The 18287-nt window shown below is 36.5% G+C and overlaps 1 protein-coding gene across 2 annotated transcripts in view; it reads right to left on the bottom strand.

The window, feature by feature from the left end:
* luzp2 (leucine zipper protein 2) overlaps positions 1–18287 on the bottom strand; it is a 155057-nt gene that overhangs the window by 46383 nt on the left and 90387 nt on the right. For both annotated transcript variants that reach the window (XM_085154362.1, XM_085154366.1), the window contains exon 5: positions 17746–17808. In XM_085154362.1, coding sequence (XP_085010488.1) covers positions 17746–17808 — 63 coding nt within the window. The remainder of the gene's footprint in view (positions 1–17745; positions 17809–18287) is intronic.

Below are 18287 nucleotides of genomic sequence, written 5' to 3'. Positions count from 1 at the left end.
GGACACATGTATCACTAATAAACCTTTAATCTGCAACTGAACCATAAAATTGCCCGAAAATTCAAACAGTTTTTAGAACCTTCTGACAAAAATGTTGCGACATCCAAGTATTTTAATTTCTTTAAAATGTATTTCTTGAAAATGTGTCATGTCATGCATCAACTATGATATGCTAGGCCTTAAATATTACTAAAAATCACAGACGCAGGGCATCAATAATTATCTGGCCCAATATTGTCACAGTCAAATACAGATCACTGTGTACCTCACTTTTTTTTTTTTTTTTACATAAATATTATTGGATAAAATAATTCCCTAACATGGTGCTGTATTCAGTTTGAAATTGAACATGCAGTACATTCTGGACTTTCCTTTTATTTATTTATTTATTTTTTTTAACACCCACACCTTTACAATGTACTACACACTCCAGTGCAGACATAAGATGCACTCTTAGCTGAGGTAATGAGTTGTTTTGACTCGGTGAAGCAAAGCTGACCGAATATCATTTCCACACAGTGGCACCTCCTTTCACCACTACAGAGGGACCACCTTTTGAGGACATGTAGAACTGGCAGCCATTATAAAATGTGACGTAGTTAAGCCACAGGACACACTCAGAGAGAAAATAAGATTCTCTGGAGCTTATACTGTATGTCACAGTGCATTAGAGGAAATGAAACGCACCATGCTGCACATGGCATAACGTGTTATTCCCGCAGTATTGTCAATCTGCAGGCCTAAAAATAAAGTCAGGTTTTTTTTACATGTTCATGTTGTTAATATTTTAATTTAGAAAAATGCAACAACATTGTATTGCTCCTTGACTAAACAAGCACATTATGTTTCAGAATTTGCTGACAAGTTTAGTGCTTTATTATTGCAAATAATTGTATAGTCAGTGATAAAATGCAATGCATACAGTAATATAGGCTATCACAGCAACCTAAAGGACTTTAGCACACAAACACATACACACATAAAATAAATTCCCATTATTCAAGTCAAAGTTATTTTCGCACATTATAAAGTGCTGATATGCTCACGGGCACTAAGTGCTGATATTTACTGTCCATCTAGGTCAACTTTCATACTACTCAACAGCCATCAGTGCAGCATCCTTTTAGCCTCAGTGCGAACCATCAGAAACCAAGTCTTCCGGAAACACATTTTGTATTTCATCTCAGTCGAGTTGTTCCCAAATTTACACCATGGAGTGTGAATGCAGTGTGCATAATAAACTGGCATATTTCATATTTATGTATCAAACACTCCCAAGCGGTGCATTCCACCCAGCGCTGCAAAGTTTAAATAAACTATGAAAAGTGCATTGCATTTAGGGATGACATTTTTATTTCAAACTGGCCGTGGCGTGCGCATATCTTGACACCACTTACAAGTGCGGCGCTGTTGTCATAACACATTTCAGCTTAAAAGGTCAATAAGATTCATTGTTAATGGCAAAAACAACCCAAAAGGACAAGACGATTCTGTGGCATCACTGTTTTAACAGGTTACATGTCATGAAAATATGCCTTCATTATTTATGTTGATTACCGTGCCTGTAGAAAACAAAAACGCATTCACTGGCTCTGTCCATCTATTAGTTATGCACACTCTATCCTGTATAGGGTCATGGTAGCTGGAGCCTATTTCAACAACATGTGAGGTATGCCCTAGATACTGCAGATAGTCAGTCACATGGCTAAGATGAAGAGACGGACATCCATTAACACTCAAAGACACACTAATGGCCGTCTTTAATTACAGATTAAGCTGTCTTTGTAATGTGAAAAGAAGGTGGAGCACATGATGAATAAACAAGCTCCACTCAAAAAGTGACCCACAACCCTATTCTGGTGCCGACGTCACCAGAATAGGGCTTTCTTAAATATACCTAATCTCACTTAAATGTTGTCATGAAGCAGTACCTCTAGGATTTAATGAAAGTTTTAAGATTAACAACCACTTCACTTTATAAATAATAACTATATGTATTATGTTTAATGTTAGCACTTACACTTACTTGGCTGGACAAAAGAATCTCAACCTTGTTGTTGTGTTGACCTTCCTGTAAAGTCACTAGTCTCCTATTATCTTAAGAGAATATGAACATTTGGATTTGAAGTTAAGGAACTTGCTATTGTACAACTTAAGGAATTATACTTTTTTTTTTGAAGTCCGCTACTTTAATTATAGATCATTTAAAGCTTTCTGATTAAGTGAACAACAAAGTCCTTTGATAAGCAAAGTCATTATTGGTTCCCCCGTGCCTTTGGTTGTCTCCCATAGCATAAAATTCAATGATGATTTCTTGTTGTTTTTTTCTTTCGAAATAATAAACAAAAAAAAAAACGAATAAAATTGTATATTTTTATTGTAAGGTTCTAATTATATATGAAAGGCCTATAAACACCAGTTGTTTAAAGTCCATAATTAACGCACGACACAAAGACAGTATCTGAAATGAGATTTTTTTATTGCAACTTTTCAACTGTTATGTTTTGCCACATTCTACAATATGTTGTCTTTTTCTCAACAACTGTAATTTTTCTTCCTGGATTTCAGCTTCTTGTAAGTTAAAGAATGCATGCATATTATAAAATGAAAATTTCAGTTTATTTGACAGCCTCTGTCATATATTAATGAACGGATTCCACACATAATGTAGCCAATTCCAATCACTGTCAGTACAGAGCAGTAATCTATGAAAAGAAAAACTCACATTGGAAGAAAATTAAGGTGGGGCCTGCACAGGAAGCCGTGTTGCTGTCAAATACATCCATTATAAATTACAGGCATTAGCAAAGCAAATATTTGCTGCTGATAAGCTATTAAATATAACATAGCCCCCTGATATCTTATACCGGCATGCTTGACAGCTTGAGTTGAACTTGTCTTGGCAGATCCTTAAGGACTCTTGAGGGGGTATTATGCATAAGCGAACAGACTGCTTTCTTGTCACTGGCCTATTGTTTTTCTGTACAATCATAAGCATGCAATACATAATCTGTGCATTAAGAACAGGGCAGTCTAGGGATTTTGTTTTCCCCGTAGCTGTCTGCCATTTTAATTAACTTGGTGGACACAAGTGGTGACCCCCCACAAGAGGGCAAGAAATAGAAAACAAGGACAGAAGCAAACTACAAGAAAAAATTATAAATACTTAAAGCTTGTGTTTATGAGTTATCAATCATTTTAGATTAGATAAGATTTAATTTGCGTTGATGCGAATATTGTCCATATATTCATCTGAGCTGAACACAAGCTTCATTTCAGTGCTTCTTTATAGATATTGCCTCTGCATTTCTCATCAAATAGCTGTTGAGACGTGCCGTACGATGCCTGACAAGGCTTCAGGCTATTCGAAGAAAGGAGATAAGATGAACTCTATTGATCCTCTCGGGGAAATTGGGAAGGCTGGGTGTTTCAAAAAAGAGCTGAAATATTCCATGTGATGTGGCCTGAATTACCACTGGCATAATAATAAAGCTGCAGTTTATCCCTGAACACTAATACGTTCTGGTCATTTGATACACTGTCATTCCTTGTATTTTTTTTTTCCAAGCGGAATCAAAAATGTCTCGAACAATCTGATGAATTAGATTGGGAATTAAGATAGTGAGCCATCTGTAATGTAGAAAGTGATTAGAGATGAATTCAAGTACCTCAGCTCTAAGATATGAATAATGACCAGACAAATGGATGTAACTTCCAAGCTGATCAGCTTAAAGCTGAAAAGGCACAACAGTCCAAAAGCATTCTGGCAGAAACAGTTCTAAGTGATCAAAGTTTACTTTATGTGACATTACCCATCATCAATTAAATTATTAGCTCTGGAGGGAGAGTAGCCGGGATAGGCTCCAGCCTCTGGCAGCTCTGAGCTGGATAAGTGGAAGAGGATGGATGGATGGATGGACGGATGGATGGATGCATGGATGGATGGATGGATGGATGGATGGATGGATTTGTAGTCTGTGCAGAGTGAGCACTGTAAACACAAATGGCTCAACAGCCGGGCTCAACTATTTTTCTTTCTCTTTAAAGTTTAAAACTCTCAATAACAAAATATAAGAAAAGAACACATATTGAATGATTCCAACGCCTATGCTAATAATATTCAAGATCAATATAACCTTAACTGGCTACACAAACACATGATGACACAAGGGTTATGGCAAGGCAATTAAACCCATCCAGCTAGGGTTAGTGAAAGTGAATTAGGTCAAGTGTCAATTGGGTTAGCCATAATTCTAAGTTACCTATTGGATTTTGCTTGGGTAAGACACTACCTTTAGTATGTAAGTGTAGGAAAAATATTTCTGAAATGGTTAAAAGTGTTAACCACTTGTTCCAAGAAATGACACGCAGTTCATTCACAGTTCGCTTGCCATGTAATATTGCCAAACTTTGTATACTGAATTGTTATGACACTAGGGAACATTTAGGAATTTTGGATAACAACAGATTTTTAGTAATAAGGCTGTCAGTGAGGTGAAAATGAGGTACTCTCTTTAATTGGATCTAATCAGAGAAAAAAAAAAGTGAGCATATGACACTGCATGAAGATTAATGGCTAGATGTAATGATGTGTGAAGTGATATTTTACAGTGGTAGAAAACTTCCCTGACTCCTGCCAGTTTGCGTTTGGCTATGAGGCTGCCAAACGCTCCATGCGGTTGTGCACCGCATGGAGAGTAAACTAATTCACTGTACTTTTGTATTACATTGCTAAACACCTGCAAGGATAAATAAAGGAGTCCTCAACAACAGACTCAACAAAATCTTGAGAAGTTGCCAGTTTGCTGCCTACAACTATCATCAGCTAGAACTGTTTAGTATGACAGGTATTTGTTTGTTATTACACTGTGTTGCACGCATACAGTTTAAATTATCAACATGCATAAAAGGACAAGTTTAAATATGGGGAATAAGAGGAGACTATACACTAGATTGAGAGCAGTGAGAGCAAAACACTAAAGGTACAAAGAGATTTTCATTAAAAAAAACCCAGGAAAATAATATTTTGTTTGGGGTTTTTTTCCCCCAAAGGAGGCCCTTTTGAGATTTAACACAGCCTATCCCCTTAGTTAATGTCAGACCATCAGATTTTTTTCTTAAACAAGCTAGAACTGGTAAAAATAAAAGGCAACATTAGAGCAGCAGTAACAAAACACTACACGTGCACACTGAGGCAAGTAAATGTGGACCATCCCCGCCCGTTTTCTATCCAATTTTTTTCTCGTTTCTTCAATAGTGTTTACTCTCTCAGTGAGGAACATAAATAGTGACTGAAAAAATACTCTTCTGTTCCTGAAATTACCTCATATAAACAGAAATAAAAAGTAATGGATAAATTGGATATGTGATTACAGTTGTTTATTTTGACAGACATGGGCATAATATCTATTCTCATGTGTTGGAGGCACTCGGGGCAGTAATCCCCAAGCTAGGTGAGTGGCTCTTGCAGATCCCAGGAACAAGATCTCCGAGATCTCAGATTGCAGTCCAAGGAACAGCAGGTACTGTAGAGGACCTTCAAGCTCCCAGGCCTCTGGTAGAGGACCCGAGCTTGAAGAACAGACCATCTGATCGGGGGAGTTCTTTTGTATATATGTATGATCACAATCTTTTTACTGTTCAGTAAAGAAATGTAGCTATAATTAAAACTACAAGGCCTCCTGGAGACCAGCTTCTTTTCAAAAATAATGATATAGAAATATTTAAACTCCTTTTCAATATTTTCCTTCAGAATAAGCCTCTATGTTTTCACTATTCTCTGATGTCTTGACACTGTCCCATGGTGTCAAGACATTTTGAAATTGAAAGTCATGTGAAGTCACAGTGTTTGATAAAACAGCCTCTAGCTACAATAAAATAAGGGAGAAAAAAAGTAATTTTCTGAACATCTCAAATAAATATCTGCAGTCACAGCCTTCATCAGTCGTGAAGTACTTGGATGTATTTCTGTAAAAAAATAAAAAATAAAAATAGACCATCCACTTTATAGTGTCACAGCTGAATACCACAGAAAACCGGTCACTTGTCTGGAAGCTGAGGGCCAGAAATCAATATCCATGACGGGGTATGAGGAATAAAGCAACGCTGCTAAGTGACAGCATGGCACCAGCCCCGTGCACACATGCAGCCTCTCTTGAACAAGTTTCTTTCATCTGAGTTCCGTGCCAGTGTCCACGAAGCCACACGTAGCAAAATTTTTGTATTAAGTGCAAAACAATGTGGAGAGTGACACAAATATGATCGCGCTTGTAACAGAACGTCTAAGGCTTATGCATAAATGCAAGAGATGCCGGCAGGTGGTTGAGTTACCCAGACATACATCCCACACACTCCAAACGAGGAAGTATGATTTTTCACTTCAAGCTGACGCAAAGCTCAGCCAGAAGTAACACTTTGATGGCAAGGGTAACTTTGTGGCTGATTGTTACTCTGCTTCCTCTGTGGAGCAGAGAGTTGCAATGATTCATTCATTCCCATCAGTTTTCTGATGACTTATGTAATGCAAACATATATATTTTAGCTTAGAGATATCACAGCTGCCACTAAATACGGCAGTGTCTAACTTTGGGGAGTAATTGCTCTCAAAAATTATTCACAAAATCCACTTTTGTTTATTTGTTTTTAAAATAGAGATGATGAAGGAAAAACGAGGAAATAAATACTTTTTACCCAATACACGATCTCCTGTCTGGATAGGATCCTATTGTTATGTATTTGGATTTTTTTTACCTGAATAATCTTTAAACATTATAGTTTTCCAAGTGTCCAACAAGCATACGCAACATGATCACATAGTTAATTATTTCACATACATAAATTAGTAATGTAAATGTTTTAGGCCAGGAAGCTATTTCTCAATCTATATTTTACACACATAATATTTACATCAACTTAAAATTAAGCTGAGTATTTTACCACAAAGGTTTACATACAAGTACCGTCCTTGTAGCTCATAGCCTACAAGTTTATACTGTTAACTGATAATCATGTGACAAGGCACCAGCTGCTGTGTTACAGAGTAAATAATGTAATGAGCAATGCAATGAATTGCACTCACCAGCGAGTTAAAAAAAAAAACCCCAAACATAATTCATTGCTTGTAAAAACATAAGGTAAGCAGATTCGTCTGCTTTCATTTGAGTAACTACCTGGAGTGGCTACAGACATGCACAGCTCAAACAGTCTGTAATGCACTGTTTCTGACTAGGGATGGGTATTGATAAGATTTTCACGATTCCGATTCCATTTTCGATTCTGTTTAACGATTCGATTCTTTATCGATTCTCTTATCGATTCTTTTTAAAAAAGGAGAACACTAAGGTCTAATAGCTTAGAACTTTGTTTTATATCTTCTCTTTGAACAAGATAGAAATTTAGGAGTAACATGGCCTTACAAACCCAACAGTGAGATCTTAAGAGATCCACAGCCTACGGCTCTTCAATGGGGTGTCACAGGGTCCCCAGGAAAAAAAAATTGTAAATGTAAAATAATAAAATAAATATTCTTCTGTAGCAATAACAAAGTATAACATCAATTATTCTGTAGCAATTACACAAGAATATCCAGTAATGTCCCTGCCTACAATTAAACACATTCACTTACCGAAAATCATCTGCTGTGGCAAATGGGTGCAAACCTTTGACCACAAACTTAGTCACTGCTCGGTGACAGTCGTCTATCCTGGCCTGAAAGGAGACGCTAACGGTAGACTGCAGTGAGAACTGCCAGCATCTGAGCCAGACTCTGTCTGTCTCTCTCATCATGGTCATCTAAATGCACAGTAATGGCAGGTTTTGTAATAAGGCAGATCGCGCTAACATAATATGCACTGTTAGTTGATTATTTACCTGCCGCATTAACGGGAGAGGACAGCAGTTACAGCTGCTGCTGGGTTGAGATTCACGAGTCCGGAGCGGAATTAAAAACACGACATTCATTTAAGGTCATCGTGTGTTTTGTGAGCAAATGCTTTTGTATATTTGTAGTGTTTCCTCCCTTAAATGAAATATCTACTTTGCAAGTATTGCAAGTTGCCCTGTTGTCATCCATTCTCGTAAAGCGAAACCAAACCTTTGAGCGTTTGAGCCGCTTAGGCGCCGTGTTTCCTGCCAGGTAAAATGACGCTCCGCAACGTGGTGACGTCATTCGGGGCGACTGGAATCGATAAGGGAATCGTTTGCAAAAATGGCAAACAATTCCAAGGAATTGAAACACTGGGAACCGGTTCTCAACAAGAACCGGTTTTCGATACCCATCCCTATTTCTGACTAAATGTTAGTTACTCACGCAATCACAAAACCTGGAACGTTTCAAATATCCTGATATTTACTTTTAGTTACACTGTTCTTAAATTACACTGTATAACTATATGGAAACTGAGTGCTTTCCATCTGTATATCCTTCATATTTAGGTTTTAGGACATTTTGGGTACTGATCCTGAGTGTTCACATCACTCTACATTTTGGAACAATCAGTGCTTCTAAATGTGGAGATAGTTTGGACATACGCAATTCATTATGAGCAGAATAACCCTCTTCTATGCAGTACTGTAATAGATTACACACTTGTGATTTCCAGGCCATGCTTTTAAACTAATTGCACAATCTCAGGCTATAAGAAATAAAATATTGAGATTCTGAAAGTAATACATATAACCTGTAAATAAAACAGAATTGCTGTACTGGCTATTTCACAGACGGCAACTGCAATTTGTCTTTTTGCATATTACAGCACTTCAGCAGTGTTGGGAAGAAATACAGATTTAATACAAACCGCCCTCTGGGTCCCAGATGGAACACGCCCTCGTGTTAGCATGAGACACTAAACCCACACACTGTATTTTCTGGTTTACCTGCCACTCCAGATTTCATTACAGACAAGCAATGCAGAATTACTGTACATCATGATTTGCATATTTTCTAAATAGCCTTTTTCTCCTCACAGACTCTGCTTGATTAGTTCATTTTGTTGATGTATAAATACGCTGTCTACAGAAGACAGCCTTCGCTCAGGCGCTAAATAAGACTTCACTGTCTTTGCAGTTTCTCCAGGTGTTAGTTATCAGTTTCTAAATAAACAACAACAACAACAACAAAGTATTAGGAGAGTGAGTGTCATATATTTCATAATGTTACTCATTCTGACATCATCGAATGCATATGACTGATAATAAACAACAAAAACAACAACGACAGTGCAAGAAAGCATCTCTAGCACAGCAGCCTCTGCTATATGTGTACCATGTGCAGCCTACATTGTCCACAAAACTACCACTGCAAGTATTGTCAATACTGCTAACTGCATCAAAATCCCATATACTTTCATTCTTGGCCTTGATTTGAATACCTTGTCTCATTTTTCTTGCCTTATACATACACATCTCAAAACATACCCTGCTTAACACAGGATGCAGTTGAATTTATTAATATTAATATTTTTATTAATTAATTTTCCATGATCCTACCAAAGGTGAAATAAATAAACAGACAAACCTATGCCAGATAATTTTTGCTCTCCGCAGAAAGCCTCATCAAAACAAACCGATGATGTTAACCTAAGGAGGCAGTACCACTGCAGACACTGGCTTGTGATGCACTTAGGGCTGGACGGCACTGCTAAAATCATATCTTGATACGCATTCTTACAAGAAATCACTATAAACCTTAATAGCATTTAATTTTACATTTTTTCTGGAATTTATTTGCTCTTATGCCAGGAACAGTTATATAAACTCTAACATCTATTTGGCTTATTTTTCCTGAATGCTTTAGACACCAACTGAGAGGAAGCGACAGTCTGTTAACCCACCTGCTCACCCTGAGCCACATTCTATTGAACTCCAGGCTGTCCAATGAACTGAACTGTGTGTGTAGTTTATGGCAAAACCAGAGATTCGATGACAAGCCTCCTGGGTTTTCCTCTGATCTCAGTGGAGGAGGAATCAATGCTGCGAGTGGAGAGTGCCAAGGTCAGAGCTGTTTTGGTAGTGGACATTGTGTGAAACGGGCAAGGCATCATAACATAAAAGCACTTAATCTCTGCATGGAAAGTGAAGGAAATTCAAAAGGATTATGAAAGAGAAACAAGAAACAGGCCTGGCACTGAAACGATTAAATTCATCTGCCTGTGTTTTATTTTTGTCTTTATATTTTGCCGAAGTTTGAACCCGTAATCAAAAATACATTTTCAAATTCAAAGCCTTATTTATTTGATTCATCTTAAAGGCAACAGGCAACTAAAACTGTGAGTTTGTTCCTCAATATGTGCTAATTGTGTGGGTGGTCTTATATCAACTCTTAGAAATGTCATCAATGGCTGCTGATTACTCATACAGTATGTTGTTTTTGCTGCTTTCATTTTGTTATTGTCATCGTTATTTCCTAGTTTGCATGTTAGACTTTTAAACTCTTTTGTAGGGATCCAAAGAGTAACATCTGCTCTCCCACGGTGACCAATTTATGTGTTTTGATTAATTTGCATCTAAAAAGGTCCCGACATCTGGACTATCATAGAAAAGTCTGACTAAAATATGACAGTTGTTACTTTGTGGTTTCAACAATAAATGATGTATCTACATGCACTGTGCCTATGGAAAATATGACATTTATCGGCATATGTTTATATATAAATAAACAAAACTAGATGTGTCTTGCCTGTATCATTACTGTGATATATCTATGCTGGGGGGGAAAGTAAACAGAATGTGTTATGTGATTAGTCAAGTCATAACACAGTAATTATTTTTCCTCCTATGGGGTTTGAATATTCATTTTTTTAAGTAGATAATATATGAAATCATTGATTTTTATGGACTTCTTCTTCTTAATGTATGTAAGTGATCACATGTGTGAAATGAACTCTGATGAAGCCTCATCAATACAAGCAAGGTTGCTTAAGAATGTTCTTCTTAATTTACTTTATATTCACTTGACTCACTTGAAAGCATGATAATAGTGACTTCTGATGAATTCACTATCACTTTCTGCTGACGAGGAAGAAGTGAGTTTGTGCCATCAATCTAAAGAGAAAGAAAAAGCGGCATGTTTTGCTAGAGCATAGTATAAAACCTCTGTTAGTTCTGCAGTTTCATCTGCTTTGTCTTTGTCCTCCTCAACACATAATGATGCAGTTTCCCTACTTCAGTTTCTTGTCACTCCTTTTTTTTTTTAAGGCTATCATAGAGAGATCCAGTAAATGCCCCGATGCATTATTTTTCTTCTTCTGCCATTTAGCTGGTGAAATTACATCGGGAAGACATGAAAGGAAGAAGACAATGTCAGGAAGCCATTTTAAACTAGAGAAAAAAAAAAATCAGCGTCAACGGCAAGGAGCTGAATGTGTGGCTGTCTATTACAATGCTCTGTGAGAACCTGATGAATCCCAGCAGGATCCAAGTCAGCCTGCAAATCACTCTCCCTCAAAACAGTCATAATAAGCTCTGAAAGCAAATCATTGATAATGACTTCACAGTGAATTGCAGCCATAAAGCTTCCCCTCTGACACCACAACACAATTCACAGTGATATGCAACATAAAACAGATTTTAAAACCCAATACTGTTGTAAACAAAGGATATAAATGGATTTACAGATGTTCCCTTCAGCTTTGTTAGGAATTTTTATATACTTTGGCCTCAGAATGCAGAAAATTGGTGTAAAATAATACTCACACCAGACAGTTCATTAGGTATACCTGTTCAAGGGCTTGTTAACACAACTAATCAGCTGATCACATGTCAACAAATTAGTGTATGACATTCAGACAATTTGCTGAAGTTCAAACTGAGCATGAGAATGTGGAAGAAAGGTGATTTGAGCAATTTTAAATGTGGCATTGTTATTAGTCTCTCACAAACTGCACATCTACTTGGATTTTCCTGCACAACCAACCCTTTACAGAGAATGGTCCAATGAGTGGCAGCTCTCTGGGCTACAATGCCTTGTTGATGCTAGAGGAAAATGACCAGTCTTGGGTTTTGAGCTCATAAGAAGCAAACAGTAATTGAAATAACCATTCGTTAGAACCAAGGTACGCAAAAGAGCATCTCTGATTGTACCACAACAGGTTCCACTCCTGTCAGCTAAGGACAGGAAACGGATGCTGTAATTCGTACAGGCTCAAACAAATTCAACTACAGAAAACTGGGAAAATGTTGTCTTGTTAGTTTCTGCTGCAACATGTGGGTGGAAGTGTCAGAATTTGGCTAAACAACATAAAAACATGACCCCATATTGCCTAGTATCAACAATCCAGGCTGCTATTGGTGGTATAACTGTAGAAGGGATATTTTGCTCTTCTAGGTCTTCATGAAGTTCAGGCCCATTGAGCATCATATACAGTAAATGCCACAACCTACTTGGTGTTGCTGACCATGTCCATCCTTTTATAACCACAATGTATTCATCTTTTGATGGGTGACTCCGACAGGATAACGTGCTATATCACAAATCTTAGGTCACAACTTTGGTCATGTTTCTAATATTTACATAATCAATAACGATACAAATGGGATGGATAATGTATTACAAACACCTCTCAGCAGAAAATGAATCAATTCAGCATTATTGAGAAATGTAGCCTTTGACTAGTTACTTCTCATTTACATTACATTGCTTTGATGTTTTAGTTATTGGTCATTCAAGTATTGTTCATATACACATTTAAATTATGTTTTTATTTATACATTACCCCAGTAATTAGATGTATTTTCAGTTTTAGAACGACACTGGTGGAATAGCCACTAATAATGCATATTGAATAGATTGAAATAGATACTGTGAAACAGTGGTTACTGGGTTTGCAACAAATTTACACCAAACCATCCCACCTGCCACTCTATATGCTTTGCAAAGTAAGAAGAAAAACTTGGTATGCCAGACTGAATTTTATCCAAGTGTAAACCCTATGGCTTTATGGTGTGCATATAAAATGTGCAAGAGCAACTGTTTTGTAACATCTTATTTCATTGAATTTTCATGCATTGTCTAGCCTGTTTCTCCTACTCTTTGTTCTTGCTCATTTATACTTAAAACAGTTCTATATCCAGTTACAACTGCTGGGGTAAAATTGTAATGATTTAAAATATTTGACTTTCACATTTCCGCAAATTATTTTTATGTAACTTGAGACTATGTAATAAATGCGAACATATATTTTGGTGTATATCACAGATGTTAAAGAAGTCTGCAGATCTCTGTAGCATACACATGGCCCATTCCATATGTGACTATGAAAGTTATTAACCTTTTTGACTATTTTCCAAAAAATGTAAATCAGAAGTACAACATTAAAACCTAAAAATGAAGCACTCTGTGAAATGGAAATAGAGGGCCTAGAAAACAATCATGTCATCTGTACTGCTGCTCTTTGCCTCGTTCAGCTGATTGCAGTGAAAATCTGAGTAAATAACTGGTGTGAAGAAGCATTTCTCTGGAAATTCTACCACAAAGTGCAGTTAAAGTCTCAAAGTCTTATTCAAGTCCTACATTTGGCAAAGCTTTTTGCCAGCTCTTTGGTTGGAGAAGATTGGTGTGTACAATGTATGCAGATAGTAATGCAATACAGCAGTAGTCAGGGATTAAAATGTGTAAAACCTTTAAATTACACATAAGCTGCAATGATCGTGACCAGCATTTGTTAAGTCATGGTTCTTTGTCTGTGTGCTTTTATTGTACTCCCAAATCAAGATGTTGTTTAAGAGCAAAAGCATTTCTAATTGTTCATTACAAAGTCAAATCATAGCTGTCTTTATGGGTCATTTACCAGGTTAAACTGATCTGCTGACACGTGGAAGCTCTTGCTGTGAAAATCACTTGATTGATTATAGAAGTGCTTCTAAATTTACCTCTGATTACCCCCAAGTGAGTTAAGGAGGCTAAAAAAGTAGCATTTAACAGTAGCCCAAGGCAGCATTATTTTTAAACCTTACTATAATGACTGTACCATACTGACAATTCAGGAGGGTTGAAATGTGCTTAATGACCCAGTCACACTTGTTTCTGCACGTCAGTGGGCTGGGCAGAGATTGTGTTAGGGTCGCAGTGGCAGACCAGTACAGTCTGAAGTGCTTCCCTCATTAGCCACAAAAAGGGAAAAAGTGCAAATCTGTCTTTGACTCACTCATCTTCCACTCATAAAAATCTAAAAACTCCCAAACAATAGAGGTTTTTTTAATGTAATAATTTCTCTAACAATAATAAGAAGAATAATCACCACTGTGAAAGTCTAAATGTCCTGCATGTGTGTGTACTACAGTACACTATTGCAATATACAGTGCATCTGGAAAGTATTCATGGCATGTCGCTTGTTCCATAATTTGCCATGTGATGTTTTTCCAAAATGGATTAAATGTATTTCCCACCACACAATTCCAAAGACAATACCCTGTAAGTGAAACAAAATCACCTTGACAAAAAAACAAAATTATAAGAGTATTATACCTATAAGTGAATAACTTTAAGTATTCACAGCCTTTGTTCAGTACTTTCTTGAAGCTCTTTTGGCAGCCATTACAGTCCATGTTTTTTTGAGTTTGGTGCACCAATTTTTGGGCAGTTTCTCCCATTCTTCTTTGTTGAACTTCTCATGCGCCATTTTCAGATTTCTCCACAGATGTTCAGTCAGTTTCAAGTGTGGGCTCTGGCAGGGACGTATGAAAATAAAGCCACTCAGTTGTTATCTTGACTGTGTGCTTAGGGTCGTTGTCTTGTTGAAAGATGAACCTTCACTTCAGCCCGAGGTTCAGAGTGCTGTGGAGCAAGTTATCATCAAGGATGTCTGCACATTCCTGCATGTATCTTTCCCTTGACCCTGACTACAGTCACTGTTCCTGCTGCCAAAAAACATACACAGAGCATGATCCTGCCACCACTGTGATTTCGCCTTTCCAAATCATATCCAGTCAACTGAATTTACCACATGTGGACTCCAATCAAGTTGTGGAAACATCCGACAGATGATCATTGAAAAGGATGCAACCGAGCTCAGTTTTGAGTGTCATGGCAAAAGCTGTGAATACATGTAATAGTTTTGTTTTTTATGTTTAATACATTTGCAAAATTTCAAGCAAACTATTTTCTCTTTGTCATTATGGGGTGATGTGTAGAATTTTGAGGTGACTAATGAATTGAATACATTTTGTAATAAGGCTGCAGCATGACAACATGTAAAGCAAGTGAAGGCCAGTGAATACGGTACTTTCCTGTTTAATAGATAAAAAGCGTGTCTCTATTTATTTCTATTTTTTATAGTATTTAAAATTGAAAAGTGGTAAAATGGTATGCTATAATAATATCTGAGCTAAAAGTATTCATTTCAATTTTCTGCTACCTCAGATGTTCAATTGCAATAGTTAATAAGATTATGTTTGAAATAGTTAATACCTAAACTGTGCTTTCTACTATTAACCAAAGAATTTCTGCATTGTTATGCAAGGACCATTATCTTTGTGCCAGAACTGCAGTATTAAACAGCCTGAGATAAAATCACAGAACAACGTAGTTTCTCAGTGATCCTTTTTTTTAATGTACTCAGTAGGTGATAAAGTTAATTTTACAAAGACTAATGGTGCATCAGAGTATCCAGGTACATTTACTCCTGTATAGATCTGTGGAACTGTGTGAAATATTGTAAACTAGTAAAATTAGATATTAGGTCACTTGTGAATTCACGTGACAAGAACAAAAGTGACCTTGGGAAAAAAAGAAAAGAAAAGAAAAAAAAAACATTGCTCCATGATGTTAGAGGTCAAAAATTCCACAGAGAACAATTAAAGGCAATCGGTACGGGTTTACACACAATTTAAGATCAACCTCTACTATCTCTATAAAATTGCAGACTGTGAAGACGCAGCAATTTTAGTACCAGTAGGGAGGTCAAGGGCAAGATAACGTGAAAGATTCTTCTTAAAACAGACTGATCTCAGTAAACTGATATCATTATGTGACTGTTTGATTCTTCATCTGAAGCACTTGATCATGTTACTGAAGCAAAGCTCAGTAAAAATGGTCTCAAATTAATTTGAACATCTGGCAAAAATCACTTTCCTCAGTGCAATAGTGAGCAATATGGTGGTATAATTTCCAGTATCTCTTGATCATTTCCCATGATCCTATGATGTATTTAAATAGCTTTGCCGTTAAAAAGCACTTCATGGCTTTGTGATCATAGGCAGCAAACTAAGAGTTGCCTGTGTAATCTGTCCAACTATTAAAAGAAACTCTTATTTGCTCCAAAACATATTTTTTCATGCACATATGCTCATGTTTAGTAGTTTATTAGCCAATTTATTATTATTATTAGTAGTAGTAGTAGTAGTAGTATAAATTAGTATAAACTATAGTAAGTAAAAATTATTTGATGAGTAAATCAATCCCGTAGCCGATTCTTTCTAATTTGTATTTGAAAATATTGCAGTCAAATCTGCAATATAAGAGAATTCAGAATCCATACAAAATTGGTATAATATCCCATTGTCACAGTAAAATCAGTTAAGTGGATGGTAGGATCCAATTTCATTTCATTTGTCACAGCAAAGTCTACAGATGTTTCATTTTTCTTTCATGTCACATTGCTGATAAACAAAAAACAAAATATTAGAACTGGCTAGGGGTCTAAACACCCCTAAAGGCAGCTTTTACTGATGTTGCCATGTTGTTCTGATTCTTTCTATTGGAATATATTATTTGATTGTTTTTTTATTCATATAGAAAACAAACCAAATTGCAGATATCATAGAGTCAGTTTCAGTAAGCTAGAATGGTATTTGCAAGCTGAACCTTTTTTAAGCTGTCTAAGGCATCAGCAGTAAGTGTTAGATGTTGTGTCAGAGCCTCAGAATCAAAGAGAAAGAACTTCTTTTTAGATGCACTACTTTGCACAGATGTTGAACAACCCTGCAGAGAGAAATCCATCACAGAAGTTGCAGAGGAAGAGAGCCCAGATTCTCAACCAGTGGAAGCCATGGCAATCATGATTGCAAACATGATCAAAAACATTTATTTTATAAAACTGTATTTCAAAGTACTCGTTGAAATGAAAATGTTTACCCCAGTGCCAGTGTTTGTCCACCTTTGACTAAGACAAACACGCTTTCCTCTGAGTCCCTGGGGATAATCTAATGGCTTTTGGCAAACACAGATAATCAAGAAAATTAATCAAACACAGACAGAAAGGTGGAATCGTGATCATTTAATTAGAAAACATTAAAGTTACCTACAGATGTGTAAGAAAATAAAGGACAATCTTAATTGCGCACCCCTGAGGTGAGCCACTGTGGGAGAAAATTTGCTGGGATGATCTCATTTTCCCTCCAATAGAGAACTATTATATTGTTATGAGTGACCATAGTCATCCAGGGTAAGTACTTATATCTTGAGAGTTGTCTACAAGGGTTACTGAATGGTTTGGTAAGGAAGAAAATCCAGTAAAACAATAATGTAAACCATGGTCAAAGCAATCACAGGCTCTTAACCGGAGATTTTTAATTCGACATTGCGAACGATAGCACTGCCAAGCCTCACTAATTTGAGATTTAAAGTGGAAAAATAATATACACCAACGATGATATCATTATATTTGTTTAAATGCTACATTTTATAGCATTTTTACAGATAACTGTGTAGAGACAATGCAATTTTTCCCTTATATTTTTTTCTGTCTGTATATACCTTATGAATGTGTAGTGTGATTCAGCCAGCTTTAGATAATATTTTGATGACTCACCTCTTGCTGTAAATCCTTGATGATTTTGGTTTTTTTCTCCATCTCCACTTTAAGAAATTTAATCTGAAGACAGGGAAGACAAAAAAAAAAGATAAAAAGATGATCACATAGAAAGTCCAGCTGTATGCATGTGTGCTTTTTTCCATCAGTGAACATATTTAATGACCGTTATGGATGATGAGTTTGCCTAGTGTATGTGTAATTAATTTCATTCAACAGATGCAATTCTGTATGTGAATAAAAGCCAAAGCCTATTTGTTCCTACTGACAACATCCTATAAATCTTGAAAAATAGGTCTCATATGCTTAATTTCGAATGAAAAATATAAAAAAACAAGTATTTTCTACATTTTTTAAAATCAAATAAATGCAAGTCAACGGTTTTTTCCACTTTCTACCAAGACATCCTGGGGAACTGTAAACTAGACCACAGCAGGTGACTCACATCTCCAACCTGACCATGATAACATCAATATTCAATCATTGTCACTGTCCCTGAGAAGACTTAGAAAAAAGATATACATACATACAGAACAGAGAAG

Source organism: Neolamprologus multifasciatus, chromosome 1 (assembly GCF_963576455.1).
Source record: "Neolamprologus multifasciatus chromosome 1, fNeoMul1.2, whole genome shotgun sequence".
NCBI classification, from domain to species: Eukaryota; Metazoa; Chordata; class Actinopteri; order Cichliformes; family Cichlidae; genus Neolamprologus; species Neolamprologus multifasciatus.
Note: the sequence above shows the minus strand (reverse complement) of the source record. Positions and strands in the feature narration are given on the sequence as shown.